The sequence below is a fragment of the Hyperolius riggenbachi genome, chromosome 11 (assembly GCF_040937935.1).
Source record: "Hyperolius riggenbachi isolate aHypRig1 chromosome 11, aHypRig1.pri, whole genome shotgun sequence".
Lineage (NCBI taxonomy): Eukaryota > Metazoa > Chordata > Amphibia > Anura > Hyperoliidae > Hyperolius > Hyperolius riggenbachi.
In genome coordinates, this window is record NC_090656.1 from 146,612,754 (window position 1) to 146,633,655 (window position 20,902).

The 20,902-nt window shown below is 46.9% G+C and overlaps 1 protein-coding gene across 9 annotated transcripts in view; it reads left to right on the top strand.

Moving 5' to 3' along the window:
- The window catches only part of KCNK4 (potassium two pore domain channel subfamily K member 4), a 716,641-nt gene that overhangs the window by 257,008 nt on the left and 438,731 nt on the right, over window positions 1–20,902 (top strand). For all 9 annotated transcript variants that reach the window (XM_068261285.1, XM_068261282.1, XM_068261287.1 and 6 more), the window contains exon 4: window positions 2,994–3,154. In XM_068261285.1, the coding sequence (XP_068117386.1) occupies window positions 2,994–3,154 (161 nt within the window). The remainder of the gene's footprint in view (window positions 1–2,993; window positions 3,155–20,902) is intronic.

Consider the following 20,902-nt stretch of genomic DNA (forward strand, 5'->3'; position numbering starts at 1 on the left):
ACTACTCCGATAAGCTGAGTCGCAACCTCCAGTCCAACAATGTCCGGGAAGTCTGGAAGGGCCTAAGGGCAGCCACCAACTTCAAGCCCCCCTCTCAACACATACGTCCGAGCACCGCACTAGCTGAGGATCTCAACAAATTCTATTGCAGGTTCGAGGCACAACTCACTCACTCTGCAGATCAAACGACCACACCCTCACCCAAGCATCCACCCCCCTCCCCTCCTCTACATGTTAGCCATACTCCCCCAACACAGGTAACAGTCCAGGAGACCGACGTACTACGGCACCTCCTGAAGCTAAACACCAGGAAGGCCTCAGGCCCAGACGGCATATCCCCATCCTGTCTAAAAACATGTGCGGCCCAGTTAGCCCCGGTCCTCACTCCCATCTTTAACAGATCCCTGGAGCTGGGCAAAGTTCCCTCCTGTTTCAAAAGAGCTGACATCATCCCGGTCCCCAAGAAGCCAGGAGTCACGGACCTAAACAACTTTAGACCCGTCGCCCTAACCCCGATCATCATGAAGACATTCGAGAGACTAGTTCTCTCCTACCTGAAGCTCCACACTGCCACCCTATTGGATCCTCTACAATTTGCGTACAGGGCAAATCGGTCTGTGGAAGACGCCATTAACATCTGCCTTGCACATATCACTGAACACCTGGATAAACCGAAGACCTACGCAAGGATCCTCCTCCTGGACTTCAGTTCCGCGTTCAACACCATTTGCCCAAATATTCTGCACGACGACCTGGAACAGCTTGGTGTTGACCCAACCCTTTGCACCTGGATCAAGGACTTCCTTACGAACAGGACACAGCTAGTGAGACTTGGAGACTGCTCCTCCAGTGCGAGAACCACAAACACAGGCGCCCCGCAAGGGTGTGTGCTGTCACCGATGCTCTTCTCACTGTACACAAACAGCTGCACCTCCTCTGCGGACACCGTCAAGGTCATCAAGTTTGCGGATGATACCACCATCGTAGGACTCATGGGTGAAAAATCGGAGCTGGAATACCACAGCGAGATCAAGCGGATTCTCAGGTGGTGCTCAGACAACAAACTTGTTCTAAATGCAGCAAAAACGGTGGAACTGATAGTGGACTTCCGAAGGAACGCCCCACCGCCCAGCCCGGTCATCATAGATGGTACCGAAGTCACCAGGGTACATAGCGCACGGTTCCTGGGCACCACCATCACGGAGAACTTGAGATGGGACGAAAATACCTCTACAACCCAAAAGAAGGCCCAGCAGAGACTGTTCTGCCTGAGGCAACTGAGGAAGTTTGGAATGCCCAGGGAACTACTGACCAGTTTTTATACGGCGACCATTGAATCTGTCCTTTGCTCCTCCATCATCGTCTGGTACTCGGGGGCAAATGCAAAGGACAGGCTCAAACTCCAGAGAGTCATCAATGTGGCTGCGAAGATCATTGGGTCGCCCCTGCCACCCTTGGACCTTCTCCATGCATCCAGAATGAGGTCCAGGGCAAATAGAATTACACTCGACCCCTCCCACCCTGGCAATCACTTCTTCAGTCCCCTACGCTCGGGACGCCGCTACAGGTCAATCTACACCAAAACTACCAGGCGTAGGAACACTTTCTTCCCTCAAGCGATCACTCTCCTAAACTCAGACCCTCTCCCAAATGTCATCTCCTAAGCCCCTTCAGCACCTAGGGGCACTAGTGCACTAACCAGTATTCTTTGGTCATCTTTGCATAAGACTGTATACACCATTGCATCATAGGGGGACAACCCCCTAGATGTGTCTTTGCTCTGGTTAAATGTTCCTCTATAAATCGTACTATGTGTAGGGTACTTGCACTGTCGTCACTTGCCAATATGTTGAAATGTTTCCTTATAAATTGTACTACGCGCAGAGCTACTTTGCACTGTTGTCACTTGCCAATCATGCTGAAATGTCTCTTTATAAATTGTACTATGTGTAGTGTTATTCGTACTGTTTGTCATTGCCAATATGCCATGTGTCCACAAATAATTCCGGGTGCGGCGCCTGTCGCACTTGGCGAAATAAAGTGATTCTGATTCTGATTCTGAGTTAAGTTACTTTTTTAACAAGGGGGGCAATCACTTTTTCACACAGGGCCATGTAGATTTGGAGTTTTTTTCTCACGAAATAATAAAAACCATTATTTAAAACTGCATTTTGTGTTCAATTATGTTATCTTTGACTAATAGTTAACGGTTTTTGATGAGCAGAAACATTTAAGTGTGACAAACATGCAAAAGAATAAGAAATCAGGAAGGGGGCAAATAGTTTTTCACATCACTGTGTGTGTATATATATATATATATATATGTATATATATATATATATATATATATATATATATATATATCTTTATTCCATATTTTGTTATTCACTGTTTTGTAAATTTGCACTATTGTCAATGCCAGTATGTACCACAAACCATTCGGGGTGCGACATCTGTCGCACTTGGCAAAATAAAATCTTCTCATTACACATTACCACTATCTGCCACTAGCCTTTATGCACTATTTGCCACAATTTGTCACCCACTTTCTGGCACTATCCATCACTTGCTATCTGCCACTAGCTGTCATCCTCTGTCTGCAATGACCATTCACGCATTATCTGTCAAAACTTATCACTCAATACCTGACACTACCAACACAGATTGTTGTTCTGTAATGCTTGTTGCAAAAACAGAACAATTTATATAACACTAGCTTTTCAAAAGTGCTTTGTAAAAGGCCTTGGTTCTATGTACAAGGCCCAGTCATACCTAAACATAACTAACCTACAAGTATTTTAATAGGAAATCAAGATGGCTGAAATAAACTGAAACTAGAAATAAAATATACAAACTCCAAGCAGACATTGCTTCAGTTGAGAATTCAATGCAGTACCCCAGGACTGGAAGGCAAGCAATTGTGCAACCCATAAAATATAGAAAACACTTTCTTCCATATTTATATTAGTCAAGCTTTTCTCTATATTTTCTAGGTTTTGGTAATAATGCCCCGAAGACAGAAGGTGGTCGAATTTTCTGTATATTCTATGCATTAGTTGGCATCCCACTCTTTGGCATCCTTCTGGCAGGTGTTGGTGACCATTTGGGATCTTCTCTCCGTAAAGGCATTGGAAAAGTAGAATTGATCTTTTTGGTAAGTTGGCACACTTTCTATTCTGTTTCATGCTACAGTGCTTCTAAATATTTTGCCTCTTCCACCATAATTTGTGGAGTAGCTCTGAAAAATACATATTGCCTGAAGTTAGGCTTCAAACTGTGAAGGTTATCAGAACTAAGAAATGTTTAGAATCTGGCTTATTATTATGGTTATCTATAATCAAGCTGAAGAGGAAACATTTCACTTTAATGGTGATGATATCTAGAGCTATGTGGGCAGGCTTATGTGTTCTATTGTATCCTGATATATTTTATTTACTTTGGTATTCCATACATAAATACAATATACTGTATATAATGTTTTGTCTATAGCGTTTTGGATAGGGCACTGTCAGAAATTTGGAGCATACCTCTGCCGCTGCTGCTAGCCAGCCGAGCCGGCGTGCGTGACGTCAGCAAGCATCCAGCGGGAGACCAGTCGCGTGTTGCACAGTCTATGAGTCTGGGTGTGCGGGCGCACGCGCGGTCAGCGTCGCGCTTCTTATACTCTTAGGAAACGTGTCAGCTGACTGACAGTGTGGCCAACCTTTCGTGTTATTTTTTACTGACAAATACCTAAAAATTTACTGACAAAAGATTTTTTTTACTGACAAAACCCCCTGCGCGCGCCGAAAAAATGGGCGTGGCCACGCAACAGAATGTGGGCATGGTCATGGGTGGGGCCAAATATACATGTTTTTAATATTGCTGTGAAAGGTCTGCCAGGGAAGTTTGAGCTCTGCCATAGTGTTTCCCCCCCTTCCCCCAAAATACATGTAATCTTACAGCATTTCACCAAAAATTCACGTAATCTGGCAGAGGTTCTTCCAAAATACAGATAATATGGCAGCGGTTCCCAAAAAATAGATGTAATCTGGCAGCAGCGATTCCCCCAACATACACATAATCTGGCAGCAGTTCCCCAAAATACATTTAATCTGACAGCAGTGGTTCCCCAAAAATAGGTAGCCCCAGGTCTATAGGTGTCCCCAGAATAGGTGGCCAGGGGTATAGATGTCCCCAGAACAGGTAAGCCAGGGGGAGAGATGTCCCCAGAACAGGTAGCCAGGGGTATATGTGCCCAGTATATGTAGGCAGGGGTACAGGGCCGGTTCTAGACTGGCACATATGAGGGGGCAGTCAAATGGGTAGGGGGCAACATGTTCGAGGAAATTTGCGGCGACTAAAGTGGGCATGGCAAGTAAATACACATAATGAGAGACAGCGTTTCACCAGTAAATGCACGTAATGACAGACTGCTTTTCACCAGTAAATGCACATAAGAGACCGCCTTTCACCAGTAAATGCACGTAATGACAGACAGCTTTTCACCAGTGAATGCACGTAATGAGAGACAGCTTTTCACCAGTAAATGCACGTAATGAGAGACAGCTTTTCACCAGTAAATGAACATAAGAGACAGCTTTTCACCAGTAAATGCACATAATAAGAGACAGCTTTCCACCAGTAAATGCACATAATAAGAGACAGCATTTCACCAGTAAATGCACATAATAAGAGACAGCTTTTCACCAGTAAATGCACATAATGGCAAACAGCCAGTGTCCTCAGTATATGTAGCCAGCAGATATATGTGCCCAGTATATGTAGCCAGAGGTATATGTCCCCAGTATATGTAGCCAGGGTTATATGTGCCCAGTAGATGTAGCCAGGGTTATATGTGCCCAGTAGATGTAGCCAGGGTTATATGTGCCCAGTAGATGTAGCCAGGGTTATATGTGCCCAGTAGATGTAGCCAGGGTTATATGTGCCCAGTAGATGTAGCCAGGGTTATATGTGCCCAGTAGATGTAGCCAGGGTTATATGTGCCCAGTAGATGTAGCCAGGGTTATATGTGCCCAGTAGATGTAGCCAGGGCTATATGTGCCCAGTAGATGTAGCCAGAGGTATATGTAGCCAAAGGTATATGTGCCCAGTAGATGTTGCCAGAGGTATATGTGCCCAGTAGATGTAGCCAGATGTATATGTGCCCAGTAGATGTAGCCAGATGTATATGTGCCCAGTAGATGTAGCCAGAGGTATATATGTGCCCAGTAGATGTAGCCAGAGGTATATATGTGCCCATTAGATGTAGCCAGAGGTATATGTCCCCAGTAGATGTAGCCAGGGTTATATGTGTCCAGTAGATGTAGCCAGATGTATATGTGCCCAGAAGATGTAGCCAGAGGTATATATGTGCCCAGTAGATGTAGCCAGAGGTATATGTCCCCAGTAGATGTAGCCAGAGGTATATGTGCCCAGTAGATGTAGCCAGATGTATATGTGCCCAGTAGATGTAGCCAGAGGTATATATGTGCCCAGTAGATGTAGCCACCGTAACTAACCAACAGCAACAATTTGACAATTTGTCTCAAGCTGTGCGCACATTGAAACCACAACAGCCAGGGCAACCTGCTCCACTCATACACATGATAGTGGAACTGAAAATGCCATTACCTGAAAAATTTACTGGACTTAGAAACAATTTCCGTAATTTCAGGAATCATTGCCAGTCCTATTTTGAGATGAGACCTATTTCTTCTGGCACTGAGCTACAAAGAGTTACTCTAATAAAAACACTTTTGCAAGGTGACTCTCAGACCTGGGCCTATCATTTGCCACCTCAGCACGAGGCCTTCAAATCCGTCAAGGATTTCTTTGATGCCATGGCAGTCATTTATGATGATACCGATATGGCTGCTACTGCTGTACGTAAACTGGGCAGTCTCCGTCAGGGACGTACTTCTGCTGAAGATAACGCAGCAGAGTTTAGGAGGTGGGCTAGTGCTTCTAATTGGGAGAATTATGCTTTGCTTGACCAGTTTGTATTGGGCCTGCCTGATAGAATTTCTGAGGTGATGATCGGTCATCCTGAACCCCATACACTAGAGGAGGCCATTTCCTTGGCCATTAAAATTGATCGCAGAATCAGATATCTGTAATGAATAGTGACATGTCAGCTGCGGTGGATAGCAGTACCACCGCAGCTGCTTCTGGTTCGCTGCCTGCCAGTCTCCCTGCACCTCGGGCGTCTAGCACGCCGAGGACGGGTGTGGGGAGTGGTCGCATGTCGGCTGCGGTGGACGGTGGGTCCACCGCGGTCATTGCTGGGTCCCTGCCTGCTCATTTTTCCGCGTCCCAGGCGTCTAGTACGCCAAGGACGCGTGTCTCTGCTGTGCTCAGGGGTACATTAGCGCATGCACGCGCTCACCGGCAGGATCTCTATGCCAGGAGGAGGCGCGTCAGCTGGTCGGCTGACGTCAGAGGGCACGCTCGCCGCTCCTGATTGGCCGAGGCTGGTGGGCGTGCCTTGGGGGTCTCCTCCGCTTCTTAAGCCTTTCGGCTTCACTTGCAATTTGTCTGCTGTCGTGAATACTTCGTGTTAGTCAGGGCCGGCCCGCTCATGAGGCGGGGTGAAACTTTTGCCTCAGGCGGCAAATTTCTAGGGGCGGCATCCGCCCGTCGGAGGGTGCGGGGAGCCGGCCGCCCAGCTGGAGGGGTAGCAGGCAGGACGGGGGTATTGGGCCTAGCGGCGGGGAGGGGGGTCGGACCCCCCCCTCCCTCGCCTGGGTCCCCGTCCTCCGCTCCCCTCCAGCCTTAAATACATCAGAACTAGCGCAACTCGTAAGAGGCAGTGGGCGGGGAGGACTCACCTCTTCCTCGCTCGATCCAGCGTGCGCTCCACTGACGTCACTTCCTGCACGCCGCCCACTGTATTGTAAATGGACGGCGCTGCAGGAAGGGACGTTAGTGGAGCGCACGCTGGATCGAGCGAGGAAGAGGTGAGTCCTCCCCGCCCACTACCTCTTACGAGTTGCGCTAGTTCTGATGTATTTAAGGCTGGAGGGGAGCGGAGGACGGGGACCCAGGCGAGGGAGGGGGTGGTCCGACCCCCCTCCCCGCCGCTAGGCCCAATACCCCCGCCCTGCCCGCTACCCCTCCAGCTCGGCAGCGGCGCCCCCCACGGGGGGGGGGGGGGGGGGGGCTATGGCAGCAATAATTTTTTTTAAATTTGCCTCAGGCGGCAAAAAGTCTAGGGCCGGCCCTGGTGTTAGTGCTCAGACGTTAGATAGTTCCGGTGTGCTTTGATCTGGGAGGAAACAAGGGATTTCACACAAGACTAGGAATTATTATTACTAAGAGACAAAAAACAGAACAGGAGTAGCGCTCCATAGTGTGATACCTTTCAAATTCAATAAAAACTGCGCAAATACAGAAATGCACTTACTAGATACATGCGAACAGCAGGCATTGAGTGTGGCTTATAGCCCAGAAGAAATACGTCCCCTTGTGGACACAGAAAAACCTGGGGCTGCAGTGGCCAGCAGCAGCAAGGGTCCAGATGGTAAGTGGACTTCAGGTGATTCCACTGGGAGACTGTGTGCAGGTAACGTCAAGGCACGTTTCGGCGTATCCACGCCTTCGTCAGTTAACGTACCTGCATGCACACTGCACTCCTTTAAATAACAGGAGTTGAGGAAATGACTTCCTTGGGTTGGGTGGAGTTAACAAGGGTGAAATGGTAGGGGGCGGAGTTAGATAAACCTAAATCTGACCCACCGAATTTAAACCTCCCAAATGGTCTAATAGCCCTGTTATATCTTACCTGATAGTGTCAACTATGAAGTGGCAGAGACAGGAGAGATAGCGACATTCCAGCCCGCTCTGCAGCTTCAGTGTATCAAGATGTGACTTTCAGGACACGCTGGCTGCGTGTCTGCGAGCTGGGGCTAGGTGTTACCATGGTAATCTTCCTTCAATCATTGGTATGGAGGAAGTGACCTGCCGTGACGGCAGGGAAGGGGGCGTGGCTGGCAGCGCTCGTGATCAGGAGCTGAATACTCAGCTTCTCCACTGCCATGGAAACCTCTCAACACAGGAGAAGGAGAGGGGGTGTGCCGCGGGCGGAGATCAAAGCCGCATCAGAGAAATGTTGTGCTGTGTCTCGTAGAGACAGTTTGAGCAGCGCTGCTGCTGGTGTTAGGATCAAATTCCATTCATATGCGCGTGTGGCCAGGGGAAAGGAGGAGGATATTTGTATGGCTGCACTGGCCACTGCACTGTATGCCCCACAGAAAGGGCAAGACAATACATATGCACATATTAATGCAAATATATATGCATGTATATAAAAAAACACGTTTGTGTGTCTATAAATATAAAAAATATAGTGAAAATGGTAATAATAATAAAATCTCTTTGCAATATACGTATATTGATACAGTAAAAGGTGATATAAGTAAATGAATATAAATACACAAAACATATTAAAACAGACAAAGTTTGGCAAAACTACCGTACATTATCAAATTAAAATACCCATTGGGCTGTCCTGGGCCAATTCATTAAACACTGATCCGGGCTAATGAATTTAAAACATGATTGTGTTACTGATCAAATTCCTTGCCAGGATGTATCAAAAGCTGCATCCCGGCAACATAAAAGAGTGCGGCTTTGATGTTAGGTCCTCTCCGCTAGTTTATTGTAATTCAACTCAATTATTGTGGGAGGGCCGTCATATCAACTAGCAATACCAAGTGAAATGTCAGACAGGCCAGGGCGGCAACACACGAGCAGATAAGGTGATAAGGTACAGAGACAGAAGGCTGATTCGGTAACTGGGTTCAGGCAAGGTTGGCAACTGGTAGACAGATAGGCAGAGGTACCGAATCAGAAAGCAAGAGAGAGGTCATCAGAGCCAGAGGTCATAACAGATATCAAGCACAATCCTAGTCTGAGGTGTGAGGTCCTTGGTCTCGACACCCGGGAACTAGTCTAAAGAATAACACAGTCTCCTATGCTTGGGTGTGAGGTCCTTGGTCTCAACACCCTGGAACTGGTCTAAGTATAACACAGTAATGACACAGTAATCCTATACTTGGGTGTGAGGTCCTTGGTCTCACACTCAACACAGTGATAACAAAGTAAACATCAAGAGCGGAATCTGGCTAAGTGTGAATTCCCAGTTGCAACTGGTTCTAACACACTGTAGGATCTGACTGAGGTCTGAGTGCTCACACGCAAGTATTCGCAACGGCAGACAACCAGCAACTGACAAGGAAGATCTATATATACTACAGCGCTCCGCAGCGCCGCCCCCAGTCACTCAGCCAATAAGGAGTTCCGCTGGGATCAGCTGATCGTCCTGATCAGCTGATACCTCTCCTGCTGGCATAAAGGTCCTGTCTTCTGGCGCGCGCGTGCATAGCTCTCCATCTATGTGCACTAGAAGGCCCAGGCAAACCAGACACATGTTGCTGTGCGGAAACCGGCGGTCTGAACGCGGAGACAGCCGCCCCGCCGCCAGACCGCGTGGCGGCATCTCCGCTATTCATTACAGTACACCCCCCCGAGGAGTGGACAACGGACACTTCCCACCCGGCTTCCCAGGATGTGAGTCATAAAATTCTTTCTTTAATTCTTCCGCATGAATGCGACAATCTGGCACCCAAGTTCTTTCCTCCACACCATATTCCTTCCTGCGGACCAGATACTGCACAGAATTTTGCACTAAGCGAGAGTCCAGAATCTTTTCGATCTCATATTCAGGTTGGTTATCAACCAACACAGGGGGGGGGGGGGGGGGGAGGGAGAGGAATCCACGTGCACTGCCGGCTTCAACAGAGACACATGGAATGATCTCACACCTCTCATGCTGGCTGGGAGATCAATCGCATAAGTGACATTATTAATCTTTCTGGTCACTGGAAATGGTCCTATGAATCTAGGACCCAGCTTGGGTGACAGTTGCTTCAAGGCCAAATGCCGAGTGGGAGGAGAAAACTTCCATTCCACAGACCGCCTTTTATCTGCCTGTTTCTTCTGTGTCTGGAAAGCTTTCCCCAAGTTCCTCTAAACCATTCCCCAAATCTCCCTCAAAGCTCTCTGCCAATCCTCCAAGGCTGGGAAAGGTGTAGACGCTACAGGTAACGGGGCAAACTTGGGTGATCTTCCCGAAACTACCTGGAATGGGGAAAATCCTGAAGAGGAACTCTTCAGATTGTTGTGCGCAAATTCCGCAAATGATACAAATTTTACCCAATCGGACTGAGCATCTGCGACATAACATCTGAGAAATTGCTCCAGAGACTGGTTAACTCTCTCGGTCTGGCCATTGGTCTGTGGGTGGTAGCAAGGTCCATATCCAGCTCATGGAAAAAAGCTCTCAAAAATTTTGACACTAATTGGACTCCCCGATTTCACACTACATTTTCCGGAATGCCATGCAGCCGGAAAATATGCTGGATGAAGAGATCAGCCAACTCCTGGGCCGAGGGGAGTCCTTTTAATGGGACAAAATGGGCCATCTTACTGAATCTATCCACTACCACCCAAATGACTGTCTTGCCCTCAGACCTGGGAAGTTCTCCTACAAAATCCATGGACAGATGAGTCCATGGTTCACTTGGCACTGGTAAAGATTGTAACGTACCCACAGGTGCCTGGCGAGAAGGCTTACTCCTAGCACATACTGCACATTCTCTCACAAACTCCTTACAATCTGGTGCTAATGTAGGCCACCAAGCGCATCTGGCCAGCAAATCCTGAGTTCTGGTGGCCCCGGGATGACCTGCATTCTTATGGGAATGAAACAGATGTAAGAGTTGCAGACGAAAAGGTAGTGGTACAAACATCACCCCCTCGGGCTTCTCCTCTGGAACATCCTGTTGGTAGGGACTCAGAGTGACTGTCCAATCTTTCCAGGTCTCGGTAGCTGCCAGGACTACCCTCTGAGGTAGAATGGTCTCAGGGGCTGAGGGCTGTACTGTCTCGGGCTCGAAACACCTGGACAAGGCGTCAGCTTTGATGTTTTTACTACCTGGGGTATACGTTATAACACATCTGAATCTTGAAAAGAACAAAGACCACCGGGCTTGACGAGGGCTAAGTCTCTTGGTGCCCTCGATGTACTCCAGGTTTTTATGATCTGTATAAACTGTGATAGTATGCTCTGCACCTTCTAGCCAATGTCGCCATTCTTCAAAAGCTAATTTAATAGCTAAAAGCTCCCGATTGCCAATATAGTAGTTTTTCTCTGCGGGTGAAAACCTACGAGAAAAGTAAGCGCATGGGTGAAGTTTGCCCTGCAAACCAGAACGCTGAGACAATACAGCCCCCACCCCCACCTCTGAGGCATCAACCTCCACGATAAAGGGGAAGGTCACATCCACATGTCTTAAAATGGGTGCAGAACAGAACAGTTTTTTCAGTGTAGAGAAAGCAGAATGTGCCTCTGCTGACCAGTGGTAAGTATCAGCTCCCTTCTTGGTGAGACTGGTGAGAGGTGAGACCACTGAGGAGTACCCCTTTATAAATCTCCTGTAGTAGTTGGCAAAGCCCAAAAATCTTTGGAGTGCCTTCAATCCCACAGGCTGAGGCCACTCCAAAACAGCAGAGAGTTTTCCCGGATCCATAGAGAGGCCAGACGTAGAGATAATGTACCCCAGGAAAGCAACAGAGGTTACCTCAAAGAGGCATTTTTCCAGTTTAGCGTAAAGTGAATTCTGTCTTAATTTTATAAACACAAACTTGAAATGTCTTCGATGTTCCAACAGACTGGAAGAGAAGATCAGTATGTCGTCCAGATATACTAAGACAAACTTCCCCAACACCTCCCTGAATACCTCATTTATCAACTCCTGGAAGACGGTCGGAGCGTTACACAACCCGAAGGGCATCACCAGATACTCGTAGTGCCCGCCGGGTGTGTTGAAGGCCGTCTTCCATTCGTCACCATCTCTAATTCGAACTAGGTTGTATGCGCCTCTTAAATCTAGTTTGGAGAAAATCTTGGCGTTGGTAACCTGAGTGAACAAATCGTCAATCAAGGGCAATGGATAACGATTTTTCACTGTAATCTTGTTCAAACCTCGATAATCAATGCAGGGACAAAGGCCTCCATCTTTTTTTTTTACAAAGAAGAATCCTGCCACTGCTGGTGAACGAGAGGGACGGATGAAACCCTTTGCCAAGTTCTCTTTGATGTATTCCTGCATGCCACTTTCTCAGGCCCAGACAGATTATAGAGGTGACCCCTTGGAGGCATACAACCAGATCTTAAATCGATGGGAGAGTCGAAGGTACGGTGAGGGGGAAGTTTATCTGCCGATAAGACTCTGGACCAGAGTCTAAAAATGCTTCAGTGGGAACAGTCTGACCCTACCATGTGATAGAGCAGGGAAGGAGCAGACGATTACTGTTTAGAGGTAATGACTGCGCGCCTAGGGCATTACCTCTGACTACACCTAGGCGGCTGTGTTTCCCGACTTTTTAGGACAATTCTGTACCTTATGACCCTCCTCTGCACAGTACAAACAGAGCTGTTCTGTTTTCCTGCGATTCTTTTCCACCTGTGTCAATCTTGAATGTCCAATTTGCATTGGATCTGGCGGAGGCGACACAGGTGGAGGAGAGGCGTAAGAGACATATCTTACAGTATTCTTACCCCGGGTTTGTTTTTGATAGCGTAAACGGTGATCAACCCGTACTGCTAAAGAGATTGCCTCATCAATAGATTTCGGTTCAGGATGTCCCAACATCAAATCAGAAACTGCATCTGATAAACCTGACAAAAAGCAGTCTAACAATGCAAATGTCCCCCACCTAGCTGACACAGCCCACTTCCTGAATTCAGCTGCGTAAACCTCTTCCGGATCTTTACCCTGACGCAAAGTCTTAAGCTTCCGCTCAGCGGTGGAAGAAATGTCCGGATCATCATAAATTATGGCCATAGCCTTAAAAAATTCCTCAACAGATGACAAAGCCTCATGCCCTGCCTGAAGGCTATATGCCCATGTTTGTGAGTCCCCTGACAAAAGGGTCTTTATAAAAGTAATTCTCTGTGCCTCAGTTCCCGATAAATTAGGTCTTAACTCAAAATAAGACAATACTCGATTTCTAAAGTTCTGAAAGTCAGATCTATTCCCAGAAAACCTTTCGGGTACAGACATACGCAAGTCTGTAACAGGAGGAGATCGCACTGCATTCACAGCCGTTTGGAGGACGTGTATGGACCCAGACAAAGCGGTGATCTGGGTCTGTTGGCCATCCAACACCCTGATGAAATTCTCCACCGAGGTGGTTAGTCCATCAATACGGCTGTTGAGTGCGTCCATTTTGTTTTTTGGGTCTGCCGTTCTGTAATGATTGGTGTCAGCACACAGAGAGTATCTGATTCTTGGTGATCTTCAGTATCACCAACAATACAGATGTATACCTGATTATGGGTGATCTGCAAAATCACCAATAGTACAAGTATGACTAACCTCTGGACACCTAATAAATGTAAGTGCTTGGTGCAACTGTAAGGCTATCTCCCGTGGAGCGAGAGACACAGATACTACTGCAGCCAGTGACCCCCTGAGGGGCAGGTGGCCTCTGACTGTGCAGGGACTATCTCTTTAAGCGGAGGAGATAGAGATAATCTTGCAGCCAGTGATTCCCTGATGGACTGGAAATCAGACTGTACTGCAGCCAGTGGACTCCTATGGGGTAGAGGGCACTGGCTGGGCTGCAGGAAGGACTCTCTGAGGAGCAGAAGGTCCTTGCAGCTAACTGACACCTGGTGGATTGGTGTCACGGGTAGTACGGGCAGACTGATCACTCGAGGAATGAGTTACAGTCAGAAGTGTCAGACAGACAGGCCAGGTCGGCAACACATGAGCAGATAAGGTACAGAGAAAGAAGGCTGATTCGGTAACCGGGTTCAGGCAATGTTGGCAACTGGTAGACAGATAGGCAGAGGTACCGAATCAGAAAGCAAGAGAGAGGTCAACAGAGCCAGAGGTCATAACAGATATCAAACACAATCCTAGTCTGAGGTGTGAGGTCCTTGGTCTCGACACCCGGGAACTAGCCTAAAGAATAACACAGTCTCCTATGCTTGGGTGTGAGGTCCTTAGTCTCAACACCCTGGAACTGGTCTAAGTATAACACAGTAATGACACAGTAATCCTATGCTTGGGTGTGAGGTCCTTGGTCTCAACACCCTGGAACTGGTCTAAAGTATAACACAGTAATAACACAGCAATCCTATGCTTGGGTGTGAGGTCCTTGGTCTCAACACCCTGGAACTGATCTAAAGTATAACACAGTGATAACAAAGTAAACATCAAGAGCGGAATCTGGCTAAGTGTGAATTCCCAGTTCCAACTGGTTCTAACACACTGTAGGATCTGACTGAGGTCTGAGTGCTCACACATAAGTATTCGCAACGGCAGACAACCAGCAACTGACAATGAAGATCTATATATACTACAGCGCTCGGCAGCGCCGCCCCCAGTCACTTAGCCAATCAGGAGTTCCGCTGGGATCAGCTGATCGTCCTGATCAGCTGATACCTCTCCTGCTGGCATAAAGGTCCTGTCTTCTGGCGCGCACGCGCGTAGCTCTCCATCTATGTGCACTAGAAGGCCCAGGCAAACCAGACACATGTTGCTGTGCGGAAACTGCCGGTCTGAACGCGGAGACAGCCGCCCCGCCGTCAGACCGCGCGGCGGCATCTCCGCTATTCATTACACACTCCTTATAATTGCTTAGTGCAGCCTCGGTCCCCTCCTGTTTTAGGACCTTATAGGCATTCTTTTTCCTCTTCATTTTATCCCTAACCTTTCTATTCATCCATAGAGGCCTTTTTTTATTCCTAGACATTTTGTTTCTATATGGGATATACATACTACAATATTGATTGAGAATAAGTTTAAAAACTTGCCATTTCCCTTCAGTGTCCTCCCCTTGTAGTACATAATCCCAGTTCACCAAACTTAGTGCCTGCCTAATTTGATAGAACTTTGCTTTTCTAAAATTCATAGTTTTAGTGGTCCCGCTGCCCCGTGGCCTATCAGTCATCAGATCAAACGTTATCATGTTGTGATCACTATTTCCCAAATGTTCTTGAACCTGCACATTTGATACATTATCTGGTCTATTAGAAATGATCAGATCCAGTAATGCATTCCCCCTAGTTGGTTCCGTTACCATTTGAGTCAAGTAATTGTCCTGTAGTGCTGCCAGAAATCTACTGCTTTTACCAGAATGGGTAGCCTCAATACCCCAGTCAATGTCTGGAAAGTTGAAGTCGCCCATAACTATGACCTCATTTTTACTTGCAGCTTTTTTAATTTGCTGTAGTAATCGCAGTTCTGCAGCTTCATAGCAATATTTACCCAAACGGACTCCACATCTTCGCAATCTTCCTCCATCTCATCGTTGAGGACAGCTGTAAAGGAATTCTTAACAAAGAGACAAACCCCTCCACCTTTTTTCCCTGTTCTATCCCTCCTAAACACATTGTATCCTTTTAAATTAGCTATCCAGTCATGGCTTTCATCCATCCATGTCTCGGTTATTCCCACAATGTCATAGCCCTTGTCATTCAGAATGAACGCTAGTTCGTCTATTTTATTTGCAAGGCTCCGAGCATTGGTTACCATGCACTTTATATTTTTACCACCACATTTACCAATTTTGTTTACATGAAATGGGCTACTTGAAGTTTTACTAACCTCCTTAATCTTTACACTGTCCCCACCCCCCTCTCCACCCCCCATAATGTTAGGCTCTCACTGTCTTTTTACCTTATCTTGTCTACACATTGAGACTTTATCCTCCCGCCTCCCCCCAGACCCTAGTTTAAAATCTCCTCCAACCGTTTAGCCATCTTCTCACCCAATGCAGCTGCACCCTCCCCATTAAGGTGCAGCCCATCCCTACTGTAGAACCTGTAGCCGACTGCAAAGTCTGCCCAGTTCTCCAGGAACCCAAACTCCTCCTTTCTACACCAATTTCTCAGCCACTTATTTAACTCCCTAAGCTCCCTCTGTCTCTCAGATGTAGCACGCGGCACTGGCAGTATTTCAGAGAACACCACCTTGGAGGTCCTTGCTTTAAGTTTATCTCCAAGTACCTGAAAATCATTTTTGATGACCTTCCATCTCCCACTAACTTTGTCATTGGTGCCAATGTGTACCATGACAGCTGGGTCTTCCCCAGCCCCACCCAATAATCTGTCAATTATTTCCGCTACATGCCGAACCCGAGCACCCGGGAGACAACAGACTGTACGGCATTCACGGTTTCTTCAACAGATTACCCTATCTGTGCGCCTAATAATTGAATCCCCTACCACCTGTACCTGTCTAGCCTTAGCTGCACTCCTATTCCCTTTCTCGTTGCAGCAGTCTGCCCCTTGGTTGCTAAGGAGCACATCCTGCTGCAGCATTGCTACTCCAGAATCATCCTCCCCAATATTACGCAAACAAGCAGGTAAGGCTGTGTACAGGTATTTTTGTCCATTGAGAGATGTGACGTATCTTCCTGGGGGGCAAAACTGCCGAGGGCGACTGGGCATGGAGGCTGGTGGTAGTTGTAGGTAGACGTAGACTCATTTGCTTCAGAACCATGGGGGCGTCGTCTGTATCCGATAATGTAAAAACAGATCCATTACGGTTCACAATTAAACAAAAAGGAAAGCCCCATCTATAGGTAATCTTAGCATCTCGCAGGAGTTGTGTGACAGGCTTAAGAGCTCTGCGCTTTGCTAGCGTAATGAGAGAGAGATCATTAAAAATGGAGAGCTAGTCCCCTTTAAAGGAAAGTGGAGTAGCATTGTGTGCAGCTTTCAGAAGGGCTTCTTTTTCCTCGTAATAGTGCAAGCGAACTATTACATCTTTAGGTCTCTGAAAAGCTGTTTGTCTCTTACCTAGTGAGCGATGAGCATGATCCATCCGCCAAAGCTCATCAGATATATCTGGTGCCAGAGATTTAAAAAATTCCGTTAGATGAGAGGTTAATTGGTAAGGTGCTACAGACATAGAGATTCTCTTAATTCTTAGGTTTTGCCATCTGTCTTGATTCTCCTGATCCTCTTCTGGGGGAGAGCTGCATCAGCTTGCTCAGCAGAGCTGGGGCCATCTTGGCTTCACTGCGTGCGGAGGAAACGCTTCATTGTGACGGATTGAGCGGGGGGTTTGGAGCCAGACTTCGCTGCCATGAGGTCGCCTGTATGTTCGGGGTGCAGGACCCGGTTCAGCACGGCACTACAGAGGCGGAAGAGAAGCTTCGGGCAGCGGTATTGGAGTTGCGAAGGGCCGGAGCTCGGAACCTAAGCAGCCATCTTGGATGAGCCGCGCATGCGTCCTCTGGAATAAATGTACATTTTATACATATTTTATACAAATGCATACACATGCATATAATGCATTTTAAAGCTGTATTAAACTCTGAAATACTATTTTATAAAAATGTTTTCCTACTTTTTATTACCCATACAGTTATCATATTTGCTTTTGTGCACAAGTATTATTGTCCATTTACAAATTACAAGTTCCCAAAGTACAGTTTATCTGCTATGAAAGCTGCCATTGAATTTTCTTGCATAGCTGCTGTATTTATACTGTATATTACGCTATATCTAGTGATCATTTCTCATGACTCTCTGCTTCTACAATGTGTGCAGTTTGCAGTTAGTTTCAGGATGCTGCTGGCTGTATACTAATTGTAGCTGACAAAGGAATGTAGAAAAAAGATAATGTTATCACTAGAGGTGGGCCGAACGGTTCTCCGGCGAACGGTTCCAGGCGAACCTCGGGTGGTGGCCGGCGAAGGTGAACATTCCCGGAAGTTTGATTCACCCCATAATGCTCTAAGAGGGTCAACTTTGACCCTGTGCATCACAGTCAGCAGGCAGCTTTAAGCCCTGGAGCCCCACCCCCCTTATATAAGGCAGGCTCCGGTGGCCATTAGCCTCACTCGTGTGCCTGCTAGAGACAGACTAGGGACAGCTGTTGCAGACTTGTTCTCCTAGGGACAGATTAGGCAGGCTCTTGCCTTCTTAGCTTGCTCCTAGCTGAATCTTATTACTGTAATAGCACCCCAGAACAGCTCTTTTCAGAGCTAATCTTGCTTGTGTGATCATTTTTTTTCCTGTGTTTGAAACTGACACTTGTGTTGCTTAGACAGCATTGCTAATTCATACTGTGTGTGTCCCACTGCCAGCAGCCCAGCAGCAGCAGCACATCCAGTGACTACCTGTGTGTGTGGCACTTGTGTTGCTTAGACAGCATTGCTAATTCATACTGTGTGTGTCCCACTGCCAGTAGCCCAGCAGCAGCAGCACATTCAGTGACTACCTGTGTGTGTGACAGGGAGCTGCACATTGTACTACCCAGTACTGCATTTACCTACTACTTGTACCTCTTGTGTTTAGTTAACCCACCTCATCACTGCATACACCTACATTTGTGTTGAGTGAACCCACCTCGCTGCACATAACTACCTTTTGTGTTGAGTGAACTCGCCTCACTGCATATAACTACCTTTGTGTTGAGTGAACTCACCTCACTGCATATCTAACTTTTGTGTTGAGTGAACTCACCTCACTGCATATAACTACCTTTTGTGTTGAGTGAACTCACCTCACTGCATATAACTACCTTTGGGTTGAGTGAACTCACCTCACTGCATATAACTACCTTTGTGTTGAGTGAACTCACCTCTCTGCATATAACTACCTTTTGTGTTCAGTGAACTCTCCTCACTGCATATAATAACTACCTTTTGTGTTCAGTGAACTCACCTCACTGCATATAACTACCTTTATTGTTCAGTGAACTCACCTCACTGCATATAACTACCTGTGTGTTCAGTGAACTCACCTCTCTGCATATAACTACCTTTTGTGTTCAGTGAACTCACCTCACTGCATATCTACCTTTTGTGTTAAGTGAACTCACCTCACTGCATATAACTACTTTTTGTGTTCAGTGAACTCACCTCACTGCATATAACTACCTTTATTGTTCAGTGAACTCACCTCACTGCATATAACTACCTTTGTGTTGAGTGAACTCACCTCACTGCATATCTACCTTTTGTGTTCAGTGAACCCACCTCACTGCATCTACCTACCTTTGGGTTGAGTGAACTCACCTGACTGCATCTAACTACCTTTTGTGTTCAGTGAACCCACCTCACTGCATATAATTACCTTTGGGTTGAGTGAACCCACCTCACTGCATATAACGACCTTTGGGGTTGAGTGAACTCACCTGACTGCATATAACTACCTTTTGTGTTCAGTGAACCCACCTCACTGCATCTACCTACCTTTGAGTTGAGTGAACCCACCTCACTGCATATACCTAGCTTCCCCCCGAGATAGACAAAATGGACAAATCAGGTAGAGGAAGAGGTAGAGGCAGACCCAGAGGAAGGCCACCTGGCACTGGCAGGTCTGTGCAAGATGGTGTTGCTGTGATTTCGTGCGGACCTGGCCCAAAGTACAGTGCTCAGAAGAAGGCACGTGCCATCACTTCCCAAAATTGTGAGGACGTGCTTGAGTATTTAACACAGAACACCTCATTTCCCCTAGCCACCAGCGCTAAAACAAGCACCACATCCGCTGCATTTGACACTTCACAGGAGTTATTTGGTGTGGAAATCACTGATTCACAGCCAATAATGCTACAACAAGATGAAGGCGCTAAGCAAGTTACCCCACCTCATACGTCTGAGTTAGGTGGCGATAGTATGGACGTAATGTGTGAGGAGGGGGATGATGAAGCACCTGAAGTTGGTGCAGTTGTGGAGTTGTCTGAGGGAAGCGAAGCTGGGCAGGAGGATTATGATGACGATTATACGGATTGGACGTATGTTCCCAATAGAGGAGATAAACAGGGGGACAGTTCAGAGGGGGAGCCAGAGAGGAGTAGGAGGAGACGAGTCCATGAAAGAAGCAGAGGGAGATCGTCCTCAGAAGCAGCTGGGGGCAGTGTCCGGCACCATGTATCGCCAGCTATGGCCAGCCAGCCAACATGCCCTTCAAGGTCATCTGTTGATGCCACCATAGCGCCATCACCCCAGGGGGGCTCAGCGGTTTGGAAATATTTTAACGTGTGTACCTCAGATAGGAGCAAAGCCATCTGTTCTCTCTGCCTCCAAAAATTGAGCTGTGGAAAGAACAACACCCACGTAGGGACAAGTGCATTACGAAGGCACCTGGAGAAAAGGCACAAACAGCTATGGGAAGAACACCTGAGGAAAAGCAGCACCCCTCAAAAGACAAGCCACCCTCCTTCTCCTCTTCCTCCTTCGAGTGCATCGTCTTCATCCGCTTTCTCCCTTGAACCTTCACAGCCACCCTCCTTCACACCGCCTCTGCCCTTGAGCGGTTCCTGCTCCTCTGCCCACAGCAGTAGCCAGGTGTCCGTGAAGGAAGTCTTTGAGCAGAAGAAGCCAAGTTCTGCCAGTCACCCTGTCAAAAACCTGACTTTTTCATGATTGCTAACTCAGTAAATGACCAGCCCTTAAAGCGTTGCTATCATATAAATCCGGCATAGTTGGGTCTGAACCCTCTATAACAGTAATTATAGATTGACGGTATACCTTGGGATGAATCAGAGCACTAAGTATATGATTTTATATAAAGAATTGTATTTGCTTATCATACAGAATATATACAAAATATGAACAGTTCCAATTAGTGTTTCTTTCTAACAGTATTCCATCTTATCAGTTGTGTTATGTAGAATAAGATCAAAAATAGTCTCATCTGTATCAATAGCTGTGTATATAATAGCTGTGTAAAACTTATAGTAATCTTCTTAAAGAAATAGCATAACAAATAGCTTCTAAAATACTTCTTGCTAACATCTTAACAGAACTTAATGCTGAAAAATTAATAAAGTAAATCGCCAGAATATTAAGCATATTACCCCTTCTCTGCCATCTCTTCAGCATCTAGAACCAC